This window comes from Gouania willdenowi, chromosome 5 (assembly GCF_900634775.1).
Source record: "Gouania willdenowi chromosome 5, fGouWil2.1, whole genome shotgun sequence".
Lineage (NCBI taxonomy): Eukaryota > Metazoa > Chordata > Actinopteri > Blenniiformes > Gobiesocidae > Gouania > Gouania willdenowi.
In genome coordinates, this window is record NC_041048.1 from 14,120,663 (window position 1) to 14,147,414 (window position 26,752).

The window sequence follows — 26,752 nt, forward strand, 5'->3', positions numbered from 1 at the left end:
ATAAATTCTTTTAGTTTTACAAGGTAAATGTACTGTTTTAGAAACAGATTTTCCCTTTCATCCAGGACACTGTGACTTGTGGTACAGTGCCAGAGTTAAAGTTAGACTATAAACTTTGTTACATTTTCTAAGGATTGGGCTTAAACCTTTAATAAATTACGTTTTTTGTTAGTGTATCAACGTTTTTTCCCTGATGGTAAAGGTAAAATCTTGTCAGACACAACATGTCTTTTCAACTTTATGGCCGTGTTAAGCACTCAGAAGAAGAATAAATATCCATAGCATGACTGTTTCCAGATGTTTTAAACGGAGAGGGAAATCATTTAATTGGCAGGGTTAATGCTGGCACTGCAACGTTTGACATTTTACAAGAAAAAATGTTCTTTACACTTCTTTTCTCTGCAGTCTTCTCCTCTTAACGTATGAACACTGAGACAGTTTACGAGCTGATTAATGCCCAGTGGGTAAAATTACGTGATGATGTTCCATCCAAGATTCATCTGTTGGCCCGACATAATAACAAGAAAACCTCCTTGGCCTGATACTTTCCTGACAAAACTACATATATACAGTCTCAGGCCATAGGCAGAGTTTGAGATTCTTGTTTGGGGTGGGGGGCTAAAAGAATTTAAATTATATCAACCGTCTCCAAATTTGTGCCAACCACAATGTGTCTAATATATACGATAATGACGACAAACATTTGTGTCAACACGTCGTTTAACGTTGTAAATTCATGGTGAAATCAGGCCGACGACCACTTTCTGCTTCATTTTTGCTGCAGTACGAGCTGCTGGGTGCAGCGTCGCTTCACCTTTTACATTTTGAAGAAGAATTGCGCAACAGAAGAAGAACCAACCTAAAGACAGGAAGATGATGTCACATGACTCGAGCGCCAATAAGTAACTTGTATTTTTAAAAGAACAACGAATTAATTCACATATATTTTGTACAGTCACCGTGTTTTATGGCACTTAAAATATTTTTACATTATGTACATTATATTTAGAATAGTTTATTTTTTTTATTAATTTGAGAAAACTGTAACAAAAACTTTTGACCACTGCCCCCTGCAAACTCCACGTATGTCACAGGCTAACATAGAGTGAAAAGTGTTTGTGTTGCACTTTTCCTACACACATGGAAAAACAGCACCCAGCCGACTGCTGATCCAACCATTCCACATCTGCTGGGAAAAAGAGCTAAGAATAAGGTCCAAGTCTTTCAAAATGTCATAAGAAACAAACCGTTAGGACACTTTGTGTTCAAATAAGGAAACAGATTTAAAATACCTAAAAAGAACAATTAAAAAAAGTCAAAATGCAGGGATATAAAAAGAAACCCATTGCACAAATAAAACAAGGAAGTACAAAAATAAAGTACATTTAAATGTATTTAAATATATCCAAGTCAATTATTTGGTGAATTTTCTACATGTAAATCTTATTGGGGGCACACGGTGACTTAGTGGTTAGCACGTCCACGTCACAGCAAGAAGGTCCTGGGTTCAAGCCCTGGGGTGGACACACGGGTTCCCTCTGTGTGGTGTTTGCATGTTCTCCCTGTGCTGCACGGAAGACTGTTTGGTTGATTGGAGTCTCTAAATTGCCCGTAGGAGTGAATGTGAGTTTGAGTGGTTGTTTGTGTTTGTGTATGTCCCTGCGATGGACTGGCGCCCTGTCTAGGGTGCACCCCCACACAGCGCCCAGCATGAGCCAAAGATAGGCACCGCCAGACCCCCGTGACCCTGAAAAACAGGAACAAGCAGGTCTGAAAATGGATGGAATCCTATTGATTGAGTGCATTTGCTGGAACTATAGTTCTTAATGGAAAAACTCCCAGGATGAATTGGATGACCGAGAACTTTTCCAGAAGTGATGGGCTCTGACTTGACCTCACTCGAATAGAAAACCAAAGTGAAAAACTATTTAAAGTGCAGAACTTGTACTTTTAAATGTGTATTTATGGTGCAAATGATTGCCAGAACTAATGTGTGTAGTATAAGAGCTGGAAAGGAGGACATTTTATGTGGTTTGGTTGATGACAGGTTTGGCAGCGTGCTCTGCTTGTGCAGAATAAAGTAGAGACTTTGTGTGTTCGATTGTGGTTCTGGGTCAGGGAGCAAAAACTGATGAATGGAAATTGTTCGCGCTGTTTCTCGCAGTAGTTTCCATAAAGCTCCTCAGCACAGTGACCTTCTCACACTTCTCAATACCTAATTGTACGTTCAGAAGAAAATGGAAACAATTGGGATTGACATAAAAGAGAAGAAAATGTCTCTCTTGTTTAGTTTTGACACTCCTGTTTTTCTCCCTGATCGTTGTAGCTCCCGTGTACTTGTGATTTTTAGTCACTGTGAAAATAATGTAGTGTTTCCTCCTCCTCCAGATGTGAATGAATGTGAAGAGACCAACGGAGGCTGTGAAGCTCTGTGCTGCAACACTATAGGAAGTTTCTACTGCAGATGTCCTCCAGGACAGAAACTCAACGAAGATGGAAAAACATGTCAAGGTCGGTAACGCTTGGGAGTTTGCACATGATTTCACGTTAAAGGGTCACTATCTACGCTTTAATATAACACATCCCAACAGGCATGTTATTTTTTTTAAAAAGAAGCTCTGAACACGTCACCTATGTGGAGTTTTATTTTTTGAATGTATGCTAACAAACACTGTGAGGCACATGCACAGACACAGTGGTTTTTTGGCTCACGTACCCCCCTTTCTCTTATTTCTGTCAAGTACCCCCCTTTGTCCGACGACAATATTTTGGTAGAAAAACTATTTTAAAACAATGAACGAGTGATAACACACATCTTAAAGAATCTCATTTTGTAAATAAGTGGAAAGAAACACAATTTAGTTCAGTGGTTCCCGATCTTTTTTGGATCGTGATCCTATTTTTATATCAATAATTTACCATTTACCATATATTTGAGCTCAAATATTTATTTTTTTTACTACATTTTATTTGAACAAGATTCATATTTCACAAAATGAAAGTATATTGTTATTTTAATAAAAAAAAAAAAAAAATTCAAAATTTTCCAAAATCTATTCTAATTTTTCACAAATTTCAGGCGACCCCATTCAAACTCCAGGTGACCCCGGGTCCTGACCCCAATGTTAAAAAAAACACTGATTTAGTGGCTCCTGAACAGATTTATTTCTATCGTTTTTTAAATAATTTCTGGTCATTCACGTCTGGGGTGGGACCAAGACTGACACTTTATTTGTTAATTTTTCCACTCTCTCTCTTTAAAGTACCCCCTGTAGTGCCATCACGTATCCCTAGGGGTACGCGTACCCCCATTGAGAAATACTACTGCCTCAGCATATCAAACATTAAAAATGGCATGAAATATGCAGACGTGAATTGGGGAAGGCGTGGTTTTTTCATATTTAGCTGGATAAAGACATCTATGGCTTTAAAAGCTGGGAGAAGCTGGTGGCGTCTTCCTAGGTGTCCTGGCCTGGGGGCCTGCTGCCGTCCCTGGGGTCAGAGTTGGGGCCTTCTTGGTTCCCCTTGGGGACGGCCTATGGTTCGCTGCCTAGCTATGGTTCACAATAGCAGCTGTTCCACACACATGGTTGTGGATGCACTGGCATGACTGGGGCTTTGGGAAAGCTTTTGTTAGGGCATAACTTTAGATACATTGGATCCCAACTAATAGCTCTATAATATATGTAAGCAGCATTCACTTCCTCTGTTCATGGTCACCCTCATTGTACTAAAGCAGTGTAATGTCTATCTTCATATATCACTTCATATATTAGACTCCACTGCACAATATGCACAACAGTAACATCACACTAACTTCCAGCACAAGAAAATGTAATGCCCCCCCCAACTCCCTTTCCCTTGCACAACCCCCACTAGGGTGTAACACTGCCTTCTATTTTCTTACTGTTCTCTTTCTCTTACCATTTCTTATAGAGCGTTGGTGATGGTGACAAAAAAAACATAACAGTATTTATTTATTTTTTGCAAGAATAAAACATTCATAGTTGTCATAAAAATATTGCACTACATGTAGTACCTTTAACAACATATCCAGAACAAAACAAGTTCTGAAGAACTACGGCCGGGACCGCAGAACGTCTCCGCGCCGAATAACACGTACCACATTCTAGAGAATTCAGTGAAATAACTCGGTTCCACCGAGTAAAACAAATGAAATTGTGCGACATAAAGTTGTAATCTACGTTGAATTGCCTTTGAAACGACACGTCACACGACTATGTTACGATAAATTTACAAATTACCGGAAAAGGGGGCGGGCCCCCGTCAACCCTCCCTTTCAAAAAGGTCTCTGAGAGGCACTTGACATTCACTCATAGAATATCCATGTCAAATTACAGCCCGATTCAACGAGCATTAGCGAAGAAGTAGTCATTTGAGAAATGGGGCCCCGTGGCGTATTGGGCCCCATGTAATATTTGACTCCCAAATAAATGAGAAATCGACTTTCATTTTTTTTTAATAAAAAAGTTGTCTCTGAACGTCGATGCGTACACATCCATAGGTTATACCTACCAAATTTCAGCCTGATCCGTTCACGAATAACAGAGGAGTAGTGATTTTAACTAGTGTACACAGCAAGAAGAAGAGGAACAAAGTGAGTGGCGTTTAGAGTCCGATAGCCCGGCCTAAGAAGCTGGGAGAACACAGATATGGCTCTGTGAATGCACATACAGGGCTCTCTGACGAACTGATGAGAAGAGAGTGAGGGAGTCACTCACTTGTGATCATCCATTAATGTTCTGATACATAATAAATATCAATTCCATACCAGACTCTACCAAACTTTTTAGAGCAGCGTGGAAAGCGATGTAACAATGTGATCCACAAACACTGACCTGGAATCCTTCTACATATACTGTAAACTGATTTACTCTTTATCCAAAGGCATGATGACTTTATTATGAATAAAGTATAATGTAATATTTTTGTCATTTGAAATAAATGCTACAAAAAATGCTCTTCAAGAAAAACATGAATCAGAAGTCATTTTTTCCAGTCAGTGGTTAATTCTGATGTTTGGTTAGGTTAGTGTAGAGCAAAATGTAATATGACGTTAAAACAACCAATTAGATGTAATCTAATCTATGTGGGACATGCTAATACCAGCTAAATGAGATTTAGCGTTGCATTTAGTCAGATTGAAAAATCTCCAAAAACCATGACAACAATCAATAATTCAACACGTGCTGGACTTTTAATGTAACCGCCTTTGTTCTGTTGAAACTTGAAATGTGATTTATTTGAAAAACTCATCGCTCTGCCAATTACTTTTTAGAAATGCTTTGATTTATTGCGATCGCTGAGCCTGGTGATATCAATGGCTTCGATGTAAGCGTAATTTGCCAACCGTAATAGTCTTCCTGCTGAGTGTAGCGCAGCAGTGTCAACATTTTAGTCGCCATGACGAATGGGCTTCACATGTCGGATCTGCGATGTGTGAAAGTGCGAGCGATGCCAAGCACCTGTCCTAATAAAGGCTAATCGTTAAGTTTCAGTCTTCTGTGTTAACGGAGAGTGGAACAAAGGCTCTGCCAACAATGTTCTCTTTTGTTGTCTTTGCTTCTCATTTGGGGAGTCTGCTTCTCCTCAAATATGTTTAAAATCTCTGAGTGCATGTTTCTTTGTTCTGACACTGCTTAGCATTTTAAATTCCTACTTGTTGGCTTGACTTGTGCAGGTTGTATGTTACAGATACTATAATGCAGCTTTGTTTTAAGAGTTTTGAATGCCTTTTTTTTAATCATCTTTACTCATTGTTTCGCTTTAATTTTCTATTAGATTGCCTTGTGACCAGCAACTGAATAGATGATGCTACATTTTTTTTCTTCTTCTTTTTTTTTACGTTTAGCATTACATCCTCTAACTTCTGGCACATTTTAGACTTGACTTGTATTGTTTTAGTTTATTGACAAAACTAGCACAAAATGTAAAAACTGCATCCTCTTGCCAGTTTACTTTAATGTATCTTTAATAATAAAGTGATGTCTTCTCATGAATCGTTTTCATTTATCGAGAGAAAAACACAGCAGACTAAAGATGCTAAAATGTCATAAATCATCGATTATTGTCGTATTTTATGTTCTTCGTTGCACTAATTTTTGGGTGTCTTTTGGGGTTTTCTCTCTGTTGTCTTTTTTTCTTGCACTTTATCTGAGCCGTCATGACAGTAAATTTCCTCACTGCGGAGTCAATAAAGTTACTCTACTCTACTACTGTATTACAGAAACTGAAGTCTGTTCACCTGCAAAGATTAGACATATGAACAACAATCTGTGAGTGAGAAAATGTTTGAAACCAGAGAAAGGTGTGAGGACCAATAGGGGCGAGACAGAGGATGAGGAGGTGGAACTAAGATGTGATTCAGTTTTGTTTGAAGGGAGGGTGAAACAGAAAAAAAAATAAAAAAATGATGGGAGGGAGCAAAAATAGCAGTGGTCCCAGTAAATATGAAGTATTTAAAGTAATTTGAGTCCAGGAATCTTTATTAGAAATGTGGGAATTCATTTAAATAGGACCATGTCAAGGTTTTCAGCTCATTTCTTTGTTTAACAGCATTTTATGAGATATGTTTTAGACTCAGCTTCCTTTTGTGAGCGTGCATTCATACCTTAGTCATGGCTTTATCGCCTGCTCGGTGGACTTTGTTTGGGGTGATCCTCGAGGTGATGGCTTGCACTGCGTCTGGTGCCAACTATCCACACAGTTACTACAGGAGGATTTGCATCAGGCCTCACTGTCACCATGGATACCACGGATACCTGGCAGGTGGGTTGCCATTTTCACGAGGGAAATGCCGGCAGAGCAAAGAGAGCGGCTTTAAAAGCTCTCCTCGGAAAACAATGTTTATTAACTGTGTGTTTGTGTGTGTGCGACTGTGTGTGTTTAATGGTTTCATTATGCAGTTGAGATCAGTCATGTCATTCATCTGTTTGTTTATAGACTCTGTGTGCAGTCAGTGGTTAGGCATGGAGCACAGTAGCACATGATGCTAATCCAGCGTGTCTGCTGCGATCAGAGCAGGGGAGGTTATTTCCATCCACATTAAAAATGAAATCCATGAAACATGAGTTTTTGTCATGCTGACAAACACAAGGCTATTTATTTAACAAACACTTACTTGACAGATTGTCAGCATTTCTTTGGCTTTTTCCTCCCTTTATTCTCCCGTCTGGAAAATGTTCATCATAATGTGTCTTTAAGGGTTAGTTTGACTTTTTCTCTAGAGTTTCTTCAACGACAGGTCAAGTGTTACCTTTCATTGCATGTAATAGTAAACCACCAAGAGTAAACTAATCAAAATGTATTTTTATGGGACCAATAGCGCAGTGAAGGTAACCACAGACAGGGGAAGAGTTTGTTCACAATAAGAACCAGTGGCTGCTGCGGCTTTGGCTCCGGCTCAGCACGGATCATGTTCGAGACTTGGAAACCCATCAAGCTGAAAGGAATACGCTGAAGACTGCGCGCTGGAGCTCCGCAATGCAAGTTTTATTTCATGAACACCCAAACCAGAGGACGACATGCAGCATGAAGGGAAAAAACAGGAGCAGCCAGCGTTTTTTAAAGCTGAATTCAACAGAGTGAATGTCCAGAAGCTGATCCGTCCTCCATTTTAATGATAATCTGGGAAAATTACTTGAATGAAGTTGGATCAGCTTTGAGATCTGGAAGATTGATGGTCTTAAGGAGGATTTCTCTGAAGAAAAGAAGCCTATTTTGATCCCTTTATATTGAACCATTATTGCACAGTTTTTTTTTTCTTTCTTTCGTTTCGTTTCGTTTGGCATCAGCGGAAAAGAGTTTGACCTGATTTATATGTTAATTTATGGAAACATAAATACTGTAATGGGATCCTGTAAACCTCTCATACACACTGTCTTCCTCCGTGTTACAAAGATGTGTATTTGTAGTCCTAACACTTGTTTGTTTGAGTGAAACATGAACGCATTTTTCATTAATTTCAGACTATGTTCGTGTTTCGGGACAATTAAATGTGTTTGTAGTTTTAAAACTGGCATGATCTCCATCTGTAAGAAGCTGAACTACAGGCCCACTGTTTGCACATTTATGGGAAAATGATTCTCAACTTAAGCAATGAGATGATGTTTATTTACTTTGTGTGTGAGTGTAAAAACTATTTAAAGGGTTTGTTTACAATGTGCTGTTAGTGACATTGCGTAATATAAAAATGAAGACAATAACAAGAAATTCCTTTTAACACAAATGTTTAACATAAAGGAAAATAAAAAGCAGGCCAGACTCTGCACTGTTTTGGAAAACACATTTCTTAGTCAGACTTTTGACTTGGCTATCATCGGTGTTTCATAACAGACCAGCGGTTTATTCTGGAATTCACTGGCCTGGACATGACATTCACACTTCCTTCTATATCTGCTTGGATCATATTTGGTTTAAGCACACATGTGACCTGCTTTTGACGTGGTAAGGAGGAGGTTTGATGTGTCCTAATCTTCCTGAGATCAGCTGGTTTGTCTAAACAGGGCTTCAGAAATCAGCTCAGATCTCACGGGGAGTCTGTGAGGACTCAATAAACCATTTATGAGCGTCTGACCCCTGACGTGCTTACGTTTCTTTTCAGAATGCAGAACTCCTCGTGTTTATTTACAATCCTCACGCTCCGCTGAGAGGATTGTGTACGTTTTGCATCGTAGGATGTAAGCTTCCATATGTTTGCTCCCCCATGGGACTCCGACTAGTAGCTCAGGAATTTCAATTTGATTTTAAATGTTCAGTAGTTGTTACCACATGGGAGGCACGTTTGCTTGAGCTGCATTGCACTTGCAGAGTACCACACTTTCCCTTCTCATCCATCATCCTCTCATCCTCACTGAAGTACTTCTTTATCCTTAAGGCTGCATTGGATTCCTCCTAAAGCTTGGCAATGTTTCCTCAGCTTTTTTTCTCCTCATAATGAGAGGATTAGCCTAAATTGCTCTCATTTTTCCCCTGTTTCTCTCTTTTCTCTTTCCCTGCAGATATCGATGAATGCCAAGTCCATAACGGAGGTTGCCAACACAGATGTGTCAACACTAGGGGCTCCTATCACTGTGAATGTCAACCGGGTTCCCGCCTTCATGTTGACGGGCGCACCTGCCTACGTGAGTAAATGCAGGTTTACTGAACTGTCTGCACTTTTTTGCTTTGTGTGAGTGAAATAATATCCAACTTTCCTTAAAACCTGCTTATCATAATCATGATCAGAGAGTACTTTGCTAGTTTGAGTGCAAGCCAGCTATACAGCTCACTCTGGTTCATCCCAGACAATCACAGATGCACACCAGACGTTCACTATTGCAGTCAATTTAAAGCTAGATTTGTCAAGTTTAGAAAGAGTGAGGTAACAGAAGCTGTTTCCATTACCCTTGGAAATGCACAAAATCTAAATAGTGCAATAAAAACTGGTAATGGAAACTCCTAAATTTGAAAAAAAAAAAAAAATAATTAAAATATCGCTCAAAAGTTTTGAAGCTTTGATGAGGAGGTATTTCAGACGTTTTGATATTGAAATGTGTCGCTATGGAACCACTTTTTCCGCAAATACACGTCACAGGACATGGTATGTGTAAACAGAAGAGGAGGCCGGGACATTTCTGAGCATTATACTTTAAAATTATGACTGCCACATTAGACGTGAAACAACAAAGTAATACAAAGTGTTATAAGAAGGTTTGGAGCATCCGTTTTTCTGCAGCGAAGTCTCGCGGGATGTGATTTCATGGGATTTGCGAGGCTCCTGCCCAAAACAAAGTTCAATTGAAACACGTTCAAAGCGCATTGACCCCCATTTTCCACTGGATGCGGGTCCACTGTGTTACATCTCTGCCACAGCAGCAGAGCAAGTCTATGCATTAACTTCCACCTGGTCCAGTGCGCTGCGGTTTCGCTCCGTCCCAGCTGCGACAGTACGGAACCCTTTGCCAGAGATACGCAGGACTTCTATTTCTGGCGAATGCCGGAGCACGACGCAATAACTCAGCACAGAGCAAATACAGTGAAACAGGAAGTTAAGCACTTATTAAACATTAAAACATGCGATTACTTTTCAAAATAAGACTCTTCAGATCACATTTCATCATATTATTTCTTCTCTGTTGGCTGTAGCTAAAAAATGTGGCTAGAACAACAACAAAAGATTAACTTTTTATTTTAATACCTTAAAACGTGTAACAAAAAAGCTGTGAAACTAAATAATGTAATAGATACATATACTGTATGTCTGAAAGTGTTATTGTTTTTCCCCATCACCTCTTTATCATTATTTATTTATCTTTATTAATTTATTTATGTTTCCTCTCCTTTCTCTCTGTTTTCTCTCTTTTTAATTTTTTTTCTAATTATGTACAGTATGTCATTCAGTCTATTATCCTGGCTGTATTAACCACATAAATGCCCGTCTGTATCTGTACTTGTTTGTTAATATTCACCATTAAAAGAATCCTGTCTTTTGTATTAAATTGTGCATGTTCAGTTTACTTTAATGTACGTCACAAAACAACCAAATAAAACTTACCATAATGGGTACACATGGGTCCCTGTTGGGCTCACTGAAGTTGCTTTTCTTCCAGTGATAAGTTTCCATCTAATAATTGTTTTAAGTGACAATAACGAGACTATGACTAATAAAAATATTTTTAAAATACATGTGAAAAAACACTACATCAAAATATATTGATATTTACATCAACTAATAAATTATATTGTTCACATTGAATGAAATCCAATCACAACTAAGATGATTTTTTTAGAAGGTATCCTATCAAAACTACTTTTGTTGTGTGGAAGGTGGCATCTCTAACAGCAGAATGGCCACAACAATGTCCACTGTGCACTTGTGCAAAGATCTGATGTACTTCTGCACACAAACAAATACTATTGAGGTAAGGAGGATGTTTAAATAATATTAATAATAATAATCATTATCATAATGATAATGATAATTTATAGGCTTTCATCCCTGCCACATCAATACTGGATTAATAATGACTGAGGCAGCGAGCATCAGGGGACGTAACAGCAATCAAGCCGTGCACAGTACACAACCCCTCACAGTAACCAAATACCTGGTCATACACACTATAAATGCATTTTTCTGTGCTACATTTGCTTGTTTTACATATAAGTTGGAAAAATATACATAGACATAACTTAGCAGTAGAATAAAATGTAACCCTTGAATTTCCTGACTCATCAACAACCAAAATATAACAAAGACAATCACACATTACCTGCCCTTAAAAACTGAACGCTTGATTTCATTGTCCATGACCCTTTCTCTGGCAGGAAGTGATTTTCCATCATTTATTTCTAATCTAACCAGCACAGAATATTCTTCTATTATATCTGATTATGCAGTTTATATAGTTTTTAATTTTTTTCAATATCAATCATTGCTTATTCATTATTTTTTATTTTTAATCAGTAAAATTAAAATGGGTAAATGTTCTGATGTATGCAGTGACGTGCTGTGAGGTTCATGACTGGTGAGGTAATGACTTCTCTGGACTCAGATTCACACATTTATGAACCCAATAGAAGCTTAAATGCATTTTTTTTATATATATGATTTTAATTTGTGAATTTGTAAATAGAGAGCAGTTATTTCATTGTAGTTTTACTTTTATTCTTCCATTGTAAGATAATTTTCTAGCATATATTGTATGTTCTTGCAGTAAAATGGTATGACTTTGAATGTCGTACCATTGCGTCCCTCCCCTGTTGTGACTGCACGTTACTGGATGTTTGTACAAAGTAAAGTTATAAAGGCATTAACTGATTATCTTGATGAAATTCATACACTCAATTCTCACTTTATTTTTTTGGTAATGCATTAAACACATTCTTGTTATATATATGTCCACTACAGGTACCCTTTGAACAAATACTGCTTCATCTGTTCATGATTTCTCAGCCCAGCGCTGCTGTACTCTCTTTTATAGAGCAGCCATGATGGTCATATGGATAAAGTAGAACGTGTGGTACCGCTTCTTTGACCTGGTTTTTTTGGTGGTACAGTGATATGAGAGAATACAACAGATCCAACAGATATTCATGAAGATAAAGATGACCTTTATTAGCCCAACAAGAGGACATTTACACACATTCAGCAGAAGATAAATGGAAAAAACAAAACAAAACAGCATAATAAAAAATAGAAGATATACATATAAATATTTGCACCACCTTTGATGTTCGGGCACTAAATAGTCACCAAACGTACAGTCAAAAAAACTTGAAAGATACACAGACAGACAGAGCAATGCATGTCCTATTACTCATTACGTTGTGTTACAGCGATGGTGTTATCAGACACTTGGGCGGGGGGGGGGGGGGGGGGGGGGGGGGTGGGGGTGGGGGGGAACTTGGCGTGGTAAGCCAGGGATGTTTCACAAGCTGAGACAATCGCGGTCGCTGCCTTGGGTCGATGTTCAGGCACTGGTTAAGGAAGTCTTTGCATTCATAAGACAGGTGGTCACATGGGGGCTTTCGTTCATTTATGAAGCGCATGGTGTGGAAATTTTCTTCACCGTAGAGGCTGCACAGCATGGCCCCTATTTGCCAAACTGTAGTCGGCTCTGCGCTGTACTGCCCCTGTAGATAGTACTCTGGTGGTGCGAAGTCATAAGCACCAACAAGTTCTGTGTATTGCTTTTCTTGGTTTGATCTAAATGTGGCACAGCCAAAGTCAATCATCCTGATTGAGATGTTTCCTTGGACCAGGGAAACCAAGATGTTATCTGGCTTTAAATCACGGTGAAAGATCCCGTTTCTGTGTGTTAGCAGGGCAGCAGTGACTAATTGCTGGAAGATGGTCTTGGCCTCGTACTCTGGGATCTGTCCCTCACTCATCTTATAGAAGTCATTGAGGTCCATTGCCTTCAAGGGTCGCTCCATAATTATCAGAACTTCATCCTCTAACTCGTAGACATCCAATAGTCCGATGACACCGCGGTTTTCCCAACTACCATTGCAAAGACCGGCCGCCTGGGCCATGAGGACCACCTCAGATATCTCTTTACAATAGCATCCGTCCCTTTTCACCCACATGTATTGGACTTTGTCAATCGGAATATGCTTAATTGCTACAGGTATAGAGTCGGAGAGGCGTATTCCTGCGACGACAACTCCGCTATGGCCTTTGCCGACTGCTTTGAATTCCTGATATTTCTGCTTAAAGTCATTAGTATCCCTGTTGACTTTGACAATGTTTTCCAACTTCATCATTTGTGGTTTTGAGGAGGAGGAGGATGAAGTTTCTTTGAGGCAGACAGGGTCAGACCAGTTCAGGGGTGTCGTGGCAGCATTCTTGCTGTCTGTGCTGCTGGTTGCTCCTGATAAGGTGGAGGATGGGTAGTCAATGCTGGACGTGCACGTGTCGTCCTTCAAGCTCTCTGAGGCCCCAACACTTTGGGAGTCCTCTGTTGGGACTTTAAGTGTTGACCGTTTAACTTTAATGATTTTTCTATGTTTCTTCTTCTCAAAGCCATCGCTGTCCAAGCAGGACTTCTTTCTGGTTGTTTCACCATTTAACTCTTCTTCAGCCTTCCTTTTCTTGCTCTTTATGGTTCGAACCATCTTATCCTCAACCATTCTTATCTGTGCCTCTGTGAGAAAGACCACTTCAAGATGACGAGTGAGGTTTAGTGGGATGGATTCAGTGTGTGGTTTTATGCACAACTATGAGTAATAGATGATCAAGATGAAAGCCAAAGTCAGCCAGTGAGTCTCCAGGGTGGAACATGAAAGCCAAAAGTAGGAGATGAACGTTCCAGTGTTGCCATGGTGAAGGAAGTCCAAACGTTCTTTTCTGTTTTAACCCTTTAAATTCAGCAAGTGCTATTTATGCTTGGTTTGGAGCATCCGTTTTTCTGCAGCGAAGTCTCGCGGGATGTGATTTCATGGGATTTGCGAGGCTCCTGCCCAAAACAAAGTTCAATTGAAACATGTTCAAAGCGCATTGACCCCCATTTTCCACTGGATGCGGGTCCGCTGTGTTACATCTCTGCCACGGCAGCAGAGCAAGTCTATGCATTAATTTCCACCTGGTCCAGTGCGCTGCGGTTTCGCTCCGTCCCAGCTGCGACAGTACAGAACCCTTCGCCAGAGATACGCAGGACTTCTATTTCTGGCGAATGCCGGAGCACGACGCAATAACTCAGCACAGAGCAAATACAGTGAAACAGGAAATTAAGCACTTATTAAACATTAAAACATCCGGGTACTTTTCAAAATAAGACTCTTCAGATCACATTTCATCATATTATTTCTTCTCTGTTGGCTGTAGCTAACAAATGTGGCTAGAACAACAACAAAAGGTAAATTTTATATTTTAATATCTTAAAACGTGTAACAAAAAAGCTGTGAAACTAAATAATGTAATAGATACATATACTGTATGTCTGAAAGTGTTATTGTTTTTCCCCATCACCTCTTTATCATTATTTATTTATCTTCATTAATTTATTCATGTTTTCTCTCTTTTTAATTTTTTTCTAATTATATACAGTATGTCATTCAGTCTATTATCCTGGCTGTATTAACCACATAAATGCCCGTCTGTATCTGTACTTGTTTGTTAATATTCACTATTAAAAAAAGTTTATAACACTTCCTTTAACTGCATTCTCGCTTTGAGTGTTTTTGAAGCTAAAGTAACTTTAGCTTTATTTTTTAAGGATTTAAAGCGTTTTCTTTGTCATTCTAAAATGTGAAAGATTGAAAAACAGGAAAACTGGCAAATGCAGATTTAAATTAAATGAAATACATAAATATCAAAATAAAAGTGTTGGTTTGCCAACCTTTGCACTGACTAATTGGTCCTCTGTCAATAACTAAGTATTTCCCATACACTCAATTTTCCTTAGTAAAGCAATACATTTTCAAAAAACCAGAAGGATATAGTTGGTTACATGTAGTTTCAATGTTTAAATATGTTTTTTTTAATTACTTTACTGTTAGTGACTGCAAGTCACAGCTGCCTATGGAGTCGTGTCAGTAGGTTATGATTCTGAATAAGCTTTTTGTTTAATGTGATGAAGTGTAACATCTTCAATGGGTTTGATGCTCATTTTATTTAGTCTATTGGTAAGTAAAGTTTGAAACAATACTCCAGAAAATGTCTTGACACACATACACACACCTGTGAGGTATCCTTAGAAGCTCAGGTTTTGTCCTTTGTCCACACATTGTAGATAAATTAGCTGCAGGTCTGTGAGACGAACCATTAAACAAATGAGAGGATAAACCTGGCACCAGTTCCTCATTCTGGAATGTACACACACACCTCCCTGTCGGACAGTCGGAGAGAAAAGCACCCTGTGCTTCTTGTCCCAGTGAAGCAAACTGTGTTAATTCTGACTTAGTTCTTGTCAAAGTAACGGATTACATTTACTCACGTTACTGTATATGAGTGCATTACAGAGCAAAAGAATGTAGAAACACTTACAGACCCTTTAAAAAAAATAGAATATCATTAAAAACTGATATTTTCCCATGATATTATAATTTTGATAAAGAAGCTACGGAGTGGGCGTGCCGTCCTCTGGCCCTACGTCACCGTGCGGGGAGGAGGAAGTCAGTGTCCCGTCTATAGACACGCCCACTCATGAAAATGCATGTTGGTCGCAAATCAGCCTGTTTGTGTAGAGTTGCTCAGAAAGTGACTTTTCAGAGGCTAAAACTCTGTAAAACAGGCGAGTTTTGGAAAATAAACCTCACATACTATGTTGTTGGGGTTCTTAGAACAAATGGAGATGGATGAAAAATAGCATGACATGACCTTTAAAGAGGAAAGAGTTCTTTACCCTCAATTTTGTTATAAAATTTTATGTGCAAAGAGTTTTTACATGTTTGGATTGACATCTGGTAAGCACCTCGAAATAGCCACGGGTTTCATAGAAACTTCTGTTGCTTAGACAATTTATTAAAAAATAAAACATTATTGAGTATGGAGTGAATTACATTTTGTTTAAATAGACAATTACAGGAATGTTTATTGAGTTTCATACTTGTTTATTTAAAGATTTATTAAGCTTATTTCAGGTGCCATGGTAACTGGGTAATTAAAACTGGATTGGGTTAATGTGAAATACAAATAAGTTATGTTAAAACAGTTAAAAGTATAGTTGTATGAATAAGTAGTTTAAAAATGATCCACATTGCTTAAAAATACCTAGGTTTAATTTTGTTAAAAATGTGTGTTTAAAAAGATTGATTATTATAGCATTTGAAATTGTTTGTTTAAGACTTGACAAATAAATACTATACACACATGTTAATATTGTTAAATATAGTTGTTAAAATGAAAATAAAATACCAATAATTCAATATAATTGATTAAGATTAGAAGTGGAAAACCTTGTTTAGGAAAAAAATGGAACTGATTTAAAATTATAAAATAAAATGTGATACTTGGAGAAGGTTAGAAAGTTGATAAGCAAACTTTGATTTCAAGGAACTAGTGGTTGTCTGATTGTTGTTGTATTGTGTATTTTCCTTATATCTATAAACAATACTTTGAATAAAATGAAAAAAGTAAATGAAGGTCTGGTTCTTTGAGTGAAGTCCAGTAAACACATCCAGTGAAGAGAAGTTATTTTCAAGTCAAGAACAGCACAAAATGGAGATTGACTTGACAATAATGTTTATTTTTTAGTTTAAAATGGTAACAGTAATAAATATGATGGAAAAGATCTTGATTAGAACATCAGCTGAAAATACAAGGGTCAGTCTTGGTCCCACACCAGGCGGTAGATTAACAGAAATGATTAGAAAAATTATAGAAATCATTCTGTTCAAGAGGCATTAAGAACTGTTTCATTCCATTTATTTACAAAATTAGTTTATTTAAAATGTGTGTTACTCGTTCATTCCATCATTATTCTCTGTAGTTGCTTTTTTCACAGTATTCTGAGCAAAATGTTGTTGTCAAACAAAGGGGGTACTTGGATTCAGAAATAAGAGAGGGGGTACATGAATTAAAAAAATAAGTTTGAAAACCACTGAGCTAGATGTTAGTCCTTTGAATCTTCGATCTTTCTCCAAGAGGAGAATCTCTGAACAAAAGAGAAGCATAAAATCACAGATGATATGAATGGCAGCGTGCCTGTGTTGGAGAGCACTCTGATTAGGGCTGAGAACGATGTTATCCTTGTCTATGCTTCCACTGATCAGTCTGGACCTGCTCAAAGTAAACTGCAGGTCGAGGCCAAACTGCATGTTGTTCTCAGACAAAAGACGGTAGGTTAGATATTAATTCAGTGTGTCAGCGCAGATCGAGGCAGTAGAGATAAGCATGTGGATTTTTATTTTTATTTTATTCATTTTCATTATTCAGTTCATTTTCGACATGGTTACATTCACTTGGTTACATTCATTTTTTTTTTTTTATTATTTTTTTTTTTTTTTGTACATGCCGAAAAAGGTTATTCAGGTCCCGTCCCCTGTTTTGTACATCGAAAATTTACATGGCTTTACATGTCTCTCTGGTCATACATTCTTAAGTTGTTCTGAACAGTCCTTTTTTGTGTATGATTTATTCTCATCTAGTCAGTGCCGTCTTTTTTTTTAAAATTTTTTTTTTTATTCCTCCTCCTCTCCATCGCTACTCGTATCAACCTCCAGTTCAAAAAAAAGTTCATCTTGTTTTGTCTCCACATCAAGGCCACTCCAGCTGTTGTCAGCTCCCTTGGCAGTGTTGTGTTTTCCACTGCTATATTTAACCCTTTCTTGTATAAACACACCACCATGTCTTAGTTCATAAGCAAGGCAGTAATGCAATCCTTAATCACCCCACCACCTCGCAATTGAAATGAATAAATGACAGACCTTTTTTACTCTTGGTTTCCACATTGAATTCAGTGTCAGTAAAATAATCACAGTCTGAGTTTTGTTTCCAGTGTTTATATAGATCTGGGTCCATATCCATGATTACTATCAGTAATGTTGTTGTTTAGGTGGATCCTTCGTATTTTCCCAAGTCTTCCATCGTTTTGATGAAGATTGGTTTTCCGTTCTCTTCTCCCAGTGGTGTGATATAAATCCTGCAGTTTCTCGTCCACGTCTTTAGAATTTTTCCTCCTTTTTTTATTTGGCGTGCCTTCCATGCGATGCTTGCGTTTTGTTTTGTCAAGTTTTCATTTATGAAGACCTTTGTTTCCTTCAGTTTCTTGCCTTGCTTGAGTAGTTCTCCTTTAAATTTGACATTCGTAAAGGTAATTTTTACCGCTCTGGTATCATTTCTCTTTGGCAGGAGTTGGCAGGAGTTGATGTTGTCAGGGTTCAGGACAATGTCCTTTGACTCCAAGTAGTCAATGACCTGTTGTTCAATCGATTTTGTTTCTTCGTCACTCGCGTAACTCCTGGGTGTTATCTTTAAGCCTGTGATGATGACATCTTTCTCTCTTTCCTTTTGTTCCAGCTGTTCAACCCTCGCGTTCAACAGTTTTATCTCTTCAGCATTTCTTTCATTCTTTTCTTTCAGTACCTTTGCTTCGCTTTGTAGGTTTTCCAGTGATTTTTCCAGCGTCTTTTCCAACGACTTTATCTCGGCTTTGATCCGTGCAGAAAGATCGTCTTTGAGGTTTCGTATCATCTCCTTGACCTCTTCCAAACCCGGATCGGGTTCTGAAGGGCCTGCAGGCAGTTTTTTAACCATTTTTCTTTTCGTCTTGGGCCCAAGTTTTCTTTTCTTAGGGTGTCTAAGGTCGTCTTATCGTCTGCTCTCTTCAAAAGACCAGAGAATGATGATGATTGATTTAAGAATCCTGTCTTTTGTATTAAATTGTGCATGTTCAGTTTACTTTAATGTACATCACAAAACAACCAAATAAAACTTACCATAATGGGTACACATGGGTCCCTGTTGGGCTCACTGAAGTTGCTTTTCTTCCAGTGATAAGTTTCCATCTAATAATTGTTTTAAGTGACAATAACGAGACTATGACTAATAAAAATATTTTTAAAATACATGTGAAAAAACACTACATCAAAATATAATGATATTTACATCAATTAATAAATTATATTGTTCACATTGAATGAAATCCAATCACAACTAAGATGATTTTTTTAGAAGGTATCCTATCAAAACTACTTTTGTTGTGTGGAAGGTGGCATCTCTAACAACAGAATGGCCACAACAATGTCCACTGTGCACTTGTGCAAAGATCTGATGTACTTCTGCACACAAACAAATACTATTGAGGTAAGGAGGATGTTTAAATAATATTAATAATAATAATCATTATCATAATGATAATGATAATTTATAGGCTTTCATCCCTGCCACATCAATACTGGATTAATAATGACTGAGGCAGCGAGCATCAGGGGACGTAACAGCAATCAAGCCGTGCACAGTACACAACCCCTCACAGTAACCAAATACCTGGTCATACACACTGTAAATGCATTTTTCTGTGCTACATTTGCTTGTCTTATGTGTGTTATAAGTTGGAAAAATATACATAGACATAACTTAGCAGTAGAATAAAATGTAACCCTTGAATTTCCTGACTCATCAACAACCAAAATATAACAAAGACAATCACACATTACCTGCCCTTAAAAACTGAACGTTTGATTTCATTGTCCATGACCCTTTCTCTGGCAGGAAGTGATTTTCCATCATTTATTTCTAATCTAACCAGCACAGAATATTCTTCCATTATATCTGATTATGCAGTTTATATAGTTTTTAATTTTTTTCAATATCAATCATTGCTTATTCATTATTTTTTATTTTTAATCAGTAAAATTAAAATGGGTAAATGTTCTGATGTATGCAGTGATGTGCTGTGAGGTTCATGACTGGTGAGGTAATGACTTCTCTGGACTCAGATTCACACATTTATGAACCCAATAGAAGCTTAAATGCATTTTTTTTATATATATGATTTTAATTTGTGAAGTTGTAAATAGAGAGCAGTTATTTCATTGTAGTTTTACTTTTATTCTGCCATTGTAAGATAATTTTCTAGCATATATTGTATGTTCTTGCAGTAAAATGGTATGACTTTGAATGTCGTACCATTGCGTCCCTCCCCTGTTGTGACTGCACGTTACTGGATGTTTGTACAAAGTAAAGTTATAAAGGCATTAACTGATTATCTTGATGAAATTCATACACTCAATTCTCACTTTATTTTTTGGTAATGCATTAAACACATTTTTGTTATATATATGTCCACTACAGGTACCCTTTGAACAAATACTGCTTCATCTGTTCATGATTTCTCAGCCCAGCGCTGCTGTACTCTCTTTTATAGAGCAGCCATGATGGTCATATGGATAAAGTAGAACGTGTGGTACCGCTTCTTTGACCTGGTTTTTTTGGTGGTACAGTGATATGAGAGAATACAACAGATCCAACAGATATTCATGAAGATAAAGATGACCTTTATTAGTCCAACAAGGGCTATATGTCAGTTTTTAAGAGGTTGTGATTGTAAAGCATAAATAGCACTTGCTGAATTTAAAGGGTTAAAACAGTAAAGAACTTTTGGACTTCCTTCACCATGGCAACACTGGAACGTTCATCTCCTACTTTTGGCTTTCATGTTCCACCCTGGAGACTCACTAGCTGACTTTGGCTTTCATCTTGATCATCTATTATTCATAGTTGTGCATAAAACCACACACTGAATCCATCCCACTAAACCTCACTCGTCATCTTGAAGTGGTCTTTCCCACAGAGGCACAGATAAAAATGGCTGAGGATAAGATGAGGAGCAAGAAAAGGAAGGCTGAAGAAGAGTTAAATGGTGAAACAACCAGAAAGAAGTCCTGCTTGGACAGCGATGGCTTTGAGAAGAAGAAACATAGAAAAATCATTAAAGTTAAACGGTCATCACTTAAAGTCCCAACAGAGGACTCCCAAAGTGTTGGGGCCTCAGAGAGCTTGAAGGACGACACGTGCACGTCCAGCATTGACTACCCATCCTCCACCTTATCAGGAGCAACCAGCAGCACAGACAGCAAAGGATCTTCATCCTCCTCCTCCTCAAAACCACAAATGATGAAGTTGGAAAACATTGTCAAAGTCAACAGGAATACTGATGACTTTAAGCAGAAATATCAGGAATTTAAAGCAGTCGGCAAAGGCCATAGCGGAGTTGTCGTCGCAGGAATACGCCTCTCTGACTCTAAACCTGTAGCAATTAAGCATATTCCGATTGACAAAGTCCAATACATGTGGGTGAAAAGGGACGGATGCTATTGTAAAGAGATATCTGAGGTGGTCCTCATGGCCCAGGCGGCCGGTCTCTTTTGCAATGGTAGTTGGGAAAACCGCGGTGTCATCGGACTATTGGATGTCTACGAGTTAGAGGATGAAGTTCTGATAATTATGGAGCGACCCTTGAAAGCAATGGACCTCAATGACTTCTATAAGATGAGTGAGGGACAGATCCCAGAGTACGAGGCCAAGACCATCTTCCAGCAATTAGTCACTGCTGCCCTGCTAACGCACAGAAACGGGATCTTTCACCGTGATTTAAAGCCAGATAACATCTTGGTTTCCCTGGTCCAAGGAAACATCTCAATCAGGATGATTGACTTTGGCTGTGCCACATTTAGATCAAACCAAGAAAAGCAATACACAGAACTTGTTGGTGCTTATGACTTCGCACCACCAGAGTACTATCTACAGGGGCAGTACAGCGCAGAGCCGACTACAGTTTGGCAAATAGGGGCCATGCTGTGCAGCCTCTACGGTGAAGAAAATTTCCACACCATGCGCTTCATAAATGAACGAAAGCCCCCATGTAACCACCTGTCTTATGAATGCAAAGACTTCCTTAACCAGTGCCTGAACATCGACCCAAGGCAGCGACCGCGATTGTCTCAGCTTGTGAGACATCCCTGGCTTACCACGCCAAGTTCCCCCCCACCACCACCACCACCACCCGCCCGCCCAAGTGTCTGATAACACCATCGCTGTAACACAACGTAATGAGTAATAGGACATGCATTGCTCTGTCTGTCTGTGTATCTTTCAAGTTTTTTTGGCTGTACGTTTGGTGACTATTTAGTGTCCGAACATCAAAGGTGGTGCAAATATTTATATGTATATCTTCTATTTTTTATTATGCTGTTTTTGTTTTGTTTTTTCCATTTTTCTTCTGCTGAATGTGTGTAAATTTCCTCCTGTTGGACTAATAAAGGTCATCTTTATCTTCATGAATATCTGTTGGATCTGTTGTATTCTCTCATATCACTGTACCACCAAAAAAACCAGGTCAAAGAAGCGGTACCACACGTTCTACTTTATCCATATGACCATCGTGGCTGCTCTATAAAAGAGAGTACAGCAGCGCTGGGCTGAGAAATCATGAACAGATGAAGCAGTATTTGTTCAAAGGGTACCTGTAGTGGACATATATATAACAAAAATGTGTTTAATGCATTACCAAAAAAATAAAGTGAGAATTGAGTGTATGAATTTCATCAAGATAATCAGTTAATGCCTTAATAACTTTACTTTGTACAAACGTCCAGTAACGTGCAGTGACAACAGGGGAGGGACGCAATGGTACGACATTCAAAGTCATACCATTTTACTGCAAGAACATACAATATATACTAGAAAAATATCGTACAATGGCAGAATAAAAGTAAAACTACAATGAAATAACTGCTCTCTATTTACAACTTCACAAATTAAAATCATATATATAAAAAAAATGCATTTCAGCTTCTATTGGGTTCATAAATGTGTGAATCTGAGTCCAGAGAAGTCATTACCTCACCAGTCATGAACCTCACAGCACGTCACTGCATACATCAGAACATTTACCCATTTTAATTTTACTGATTAAAAATAAAAAATAATGAATAAGCAATGATTGATAATGAAAAAAATTAAAAACTATATAAACTGCATAATCAGATATAATGGAAGAATATGCTGTGCTGGTTAGATTAGAAATAAATGATGGAAAATCACTTCCTGCCAGAGAAAGGGTCATGGACAATGAAATCAAGCGTTCAGTTTTTAAGGGCAGGTAATGTGTGATTGTCTTTGTTATATTTTGGTTGTTGATGAGTCAGGAAATTCAAGGGTTACATTTTATTCTACTGCTAAGTTATGTCTATGTATATTTTTCCAACTTATATGTAAAACAAGCAAATGTAGCACAGAAAAATGCATTTACAGTGTGTATGACCAGGTATTTGGTTACTGTGAGGGGTTGTGTACTGTGCATGACTTGATTGCTGTTACGTCCCCTGATGCTCGCTGCCTCAGTCATTATTAATCCAGTATTGATGTGGCAGGGATGAAAGCCTATAAATTATCATTATCATTATCATTATGATAATGATTATTATTATTAATATTATTTAAACATCCTCCTTACCTCAATAGTATTTGTTTGTGTGCAGAAATCCATCAGATCTTTGCACAAGTGCACAGTGGACATTGTTGTGGCCATTCTGCTGTTAGAGATGCCACCTTCCACACAACAAAAGTAGTTTTGATAGGATACCTTCTAAAAAAATCATCTTAGTTGTGATTGGATTTCATTCAATGTGAACAATATAATTTATTAGTTGATGTAAATATCAATATATTTGATGTAGTGTTTTTTCACATGTATTTTAAAAATATTTTTATCAGTCATAGTCTCGTTATTGTCACTTAAAACTATTATTAGACGGAAACTTATCACTGGAAGAAAAGCAACTTCAGTGAGCCCAACAGGGACCCATGTGTACCCATTATGGTAAGTTTTATTTGGTTGTTTTGTGACGTACATTAAAGTAAACTGAACATGCACAATTTAATACAAAAGACAGGATTCTTAAATCAATCCCCATGCTTATCTCTACTGCCTCGATCTGCGCTGACACACTGAATTAATATCTAACCTACCGTCTTTTGTCTGAGAACAACATGCAGTTTGGCCTCGACCTGCAGTTTACTTTGAGCAGGTCCAGACTGATCAGTGGAAGCATAGACAAGGATAACATCGTTCTCAGCCCTAATCAGCGTGCTCTCCAACACAGGCACGCTGCCATTCATATCATCTGTGATTTTATGCTTCTCTTTTGTTCAGAGATTCTCCTCTTGGAGAAAGATAGAAGATTCAAAGGACTAACATCTAGCTCAGTGGTTTTCAAACTTATTTTTTTAACTCATGTACCCCTCTCTTATTTCTGAATCCAAGTACCCCCTTTGTCTGACAACAACATTTTGCTCAGAATACTGTGAAAAAAGCAACTACAGAGAATAATGATGGAATGAACGAGTAACACACATTTTAAATAAACTAATTTTGTAAATAAATGGAATAAAACAGTTCTTAATGCCTCTTGAATAGATTGATTTCTATAATTTTTCTAATCATTTCTGGTAATCTACCGCCTGGTGTGGGACCAAGACTGACCCTTGTATTTTCAGCTGATGTTCTAATCAAGATCTTTTCCATCATATTTATTACTGTTACCATTTTAAACTAAAAATAAACATTATTGTCAAGTCAATCTCCATTTTGTGCTGTTCTTGACTTGAAAATAACTTCTCTTCACTGGATGTGTTTACTGGACTTCACTCAAAGAACCAGACCTTCAATTACTTTTTTCATTTTATTCAAGGTATTGTTTATAGATATAAGGAAAATACACAATACAACAACAATTAGACAACCACTAGTTCCTTGAAATCAAAGTTTGCTTATCAACTTTCTAACCTTCTCCAAGTATCACATTTTATTTTACAATTTTAAATCAGTACCATTTTTTTTCTAAACAAGGTTTTCCACTTCTAATCTTAATTTATTTTCATTTTAACAACTATATTTAACAATATTAACATGAGTGTATGGTATTTATTTGTCAAGTCTTAAACAAACAATTTCAAATGCTATAATAATTAATCTTTTTAAACACACATTTTTAACAAAATTAAACTGGTCTCTGGTCTTTGGAGAGAGCAGACGTGTTTTCATTCGCTACGATAACACGACCTTGGCTACAGCTGAACAGCCTGAAAAATTGGGCCCAAGACTGAAGGAAAATGGTGAAAAAACCACAGGGAGGCCCTTCAGAACCCAATTCGGGTTTGGAAGAGGTCAAGGAGATGATACGCGAGGGTTTACGAAACCTATCTGCCGAGATAAAGTCGTTGGAAAAGACGCTGGAAAACTCACTGGAAAACCTACAAAGCGAAGCAAAGGTACTGAAAGAAAAGAATGAAAGAAATGCTGAAGAGATAAAATTGTTGAATGCCAGGGTTGAACAGCTGGAACAAAAGGAAAGAGAGAAAGATGTCATCATCACAGGCCTAAAGATAAAACCCAGGAGTTACGCGAGTGACGAAGAAACAAAATCGATTGAACAACAGGTCATTGACTACCTGGAGTCGAAGGACATTGTCCTGAACCCTGACAACATCAACTCCTGCCATCTCCTGCCAAAGAAAAATGATAATAGAGCTGTAAAAATAACCTTCACGAATATGAAATTCAAAGGAGAACTACTGAAGCAAGGAAGAAAGCTGAAGGAAACGAAGGTTTTTATTAATGAAAGCCTGACAAAAAAAAATGCAAGCATCGCATGGAAGGCACGCCAAATAAAAAAAAGGAGGAAAGATTTTAAAGACGTGGACAACGAACTGCAGGATTTACATCACACCATTGGGAGAAGAGAACGGAAAACCAATCCTCATCAAAACGATGAAAGACTTGGGAAAATACGAAGGATCCACCTAAACAACAACATTACTGATGGTAATCATGGATATGGACCCAGATCTATATAAACACTGGAAACAAAACTCAGACTGTGATTATTTTACTGACACTGAATTAAATGTGGAAACCAAGAGTAAAAAAGGTATGTCATTTATTCATTTCAATTGCTAGGTGGTGGGGTGATTAAGGATTACATTAAATTTAAATTCAAAGTGTTTATTGTCATATGTGCAGTTAGAAACACGTTTTCCTGTACAATGAAATTACTACCTTGCTTATGAACTAAGATATAATAATGTGTTTATACAAGTTAAATCTAACAGTGGAAAATACAACACTGCCAATAGAACTAACAACAGCTGGATTAACCTTGATGTAGAGACAAAACAAGCTGCAAACTTGTGTGTCCAAAAGAGACATTCCCGAGTGGTGACATTATGGATGAAAAGGGAAAAACCTTCCAAACACCTTCGAAAGAGGAACTATTCTTGAACTGGAGGAATGCTAACAACGTCTGGCAGGGAACAAGGCCAACACGAACAACAATAGAGAGGAGGAGGAATAAAAACAAGACAACACTGACTACAGATGAGAATACACAAAAAAGGACTGTTCAGAACAACTCAAGAATGTTTGACCAGAGAGACATGTAAACCCATGTAAATTTGCGAACAGGGGACGGGACCCAGATAAGCAAACTCCTTCTCTCGTCTCCTTTTTCGGCATGTACAAAAAAAAAAAAGTGAATGTAACCATGTCGGAAATAAACTGAATAAATAAAAAAAATAAAAATAATTAAACCTAGGTATTTTTAAGCAATGTGGATCATTTTTAAACTACTTATTCAAACAACTATACTTTTAACCGTTTTAACATAACTTATTTGTATTTCACATTAACCCAATCCAGTTTTAATTACCCAGTTACCATGGCACCTGAAATAAGCTTAATAAATCTTAAAATAAACATGTATGAAACTCAATAAACATTCCTGTAATTGTCTATTTAAACAAAATGTA

The 26,752-nt window shown here is 37.7% G+C and overlaps 1 protein-coding gene across 1 annotated transcript in view; it reads left to right on the forward strand.

Annotated features, from left to right (window-relative positions):
* The first annotated feature begins 6,645 nt into the window (after positions 1-6,645).
* Positions 6,646-26,752, forward strand: part of megf6b (multiple EGF-like-domains 6b) — a 48,013-nt gene continuing 27,906 nt past the window's right edge. Inside the window, exons 1-2 of the mRNA XM_028448114.1 lie at positions 6,646-6,789; positions 9,021-9,143. Of these exons, the coding sequence (XP_028303915.1) occupies positions 6,690-6,789; positions 9,021-9,143 (223 nt within the window). The 5' untranslated portion in view covers positions 6,646-6,689. The remainder of the gene's footprint in view (positions 6,790-9,020; positions 9,144-26,752) is intronic.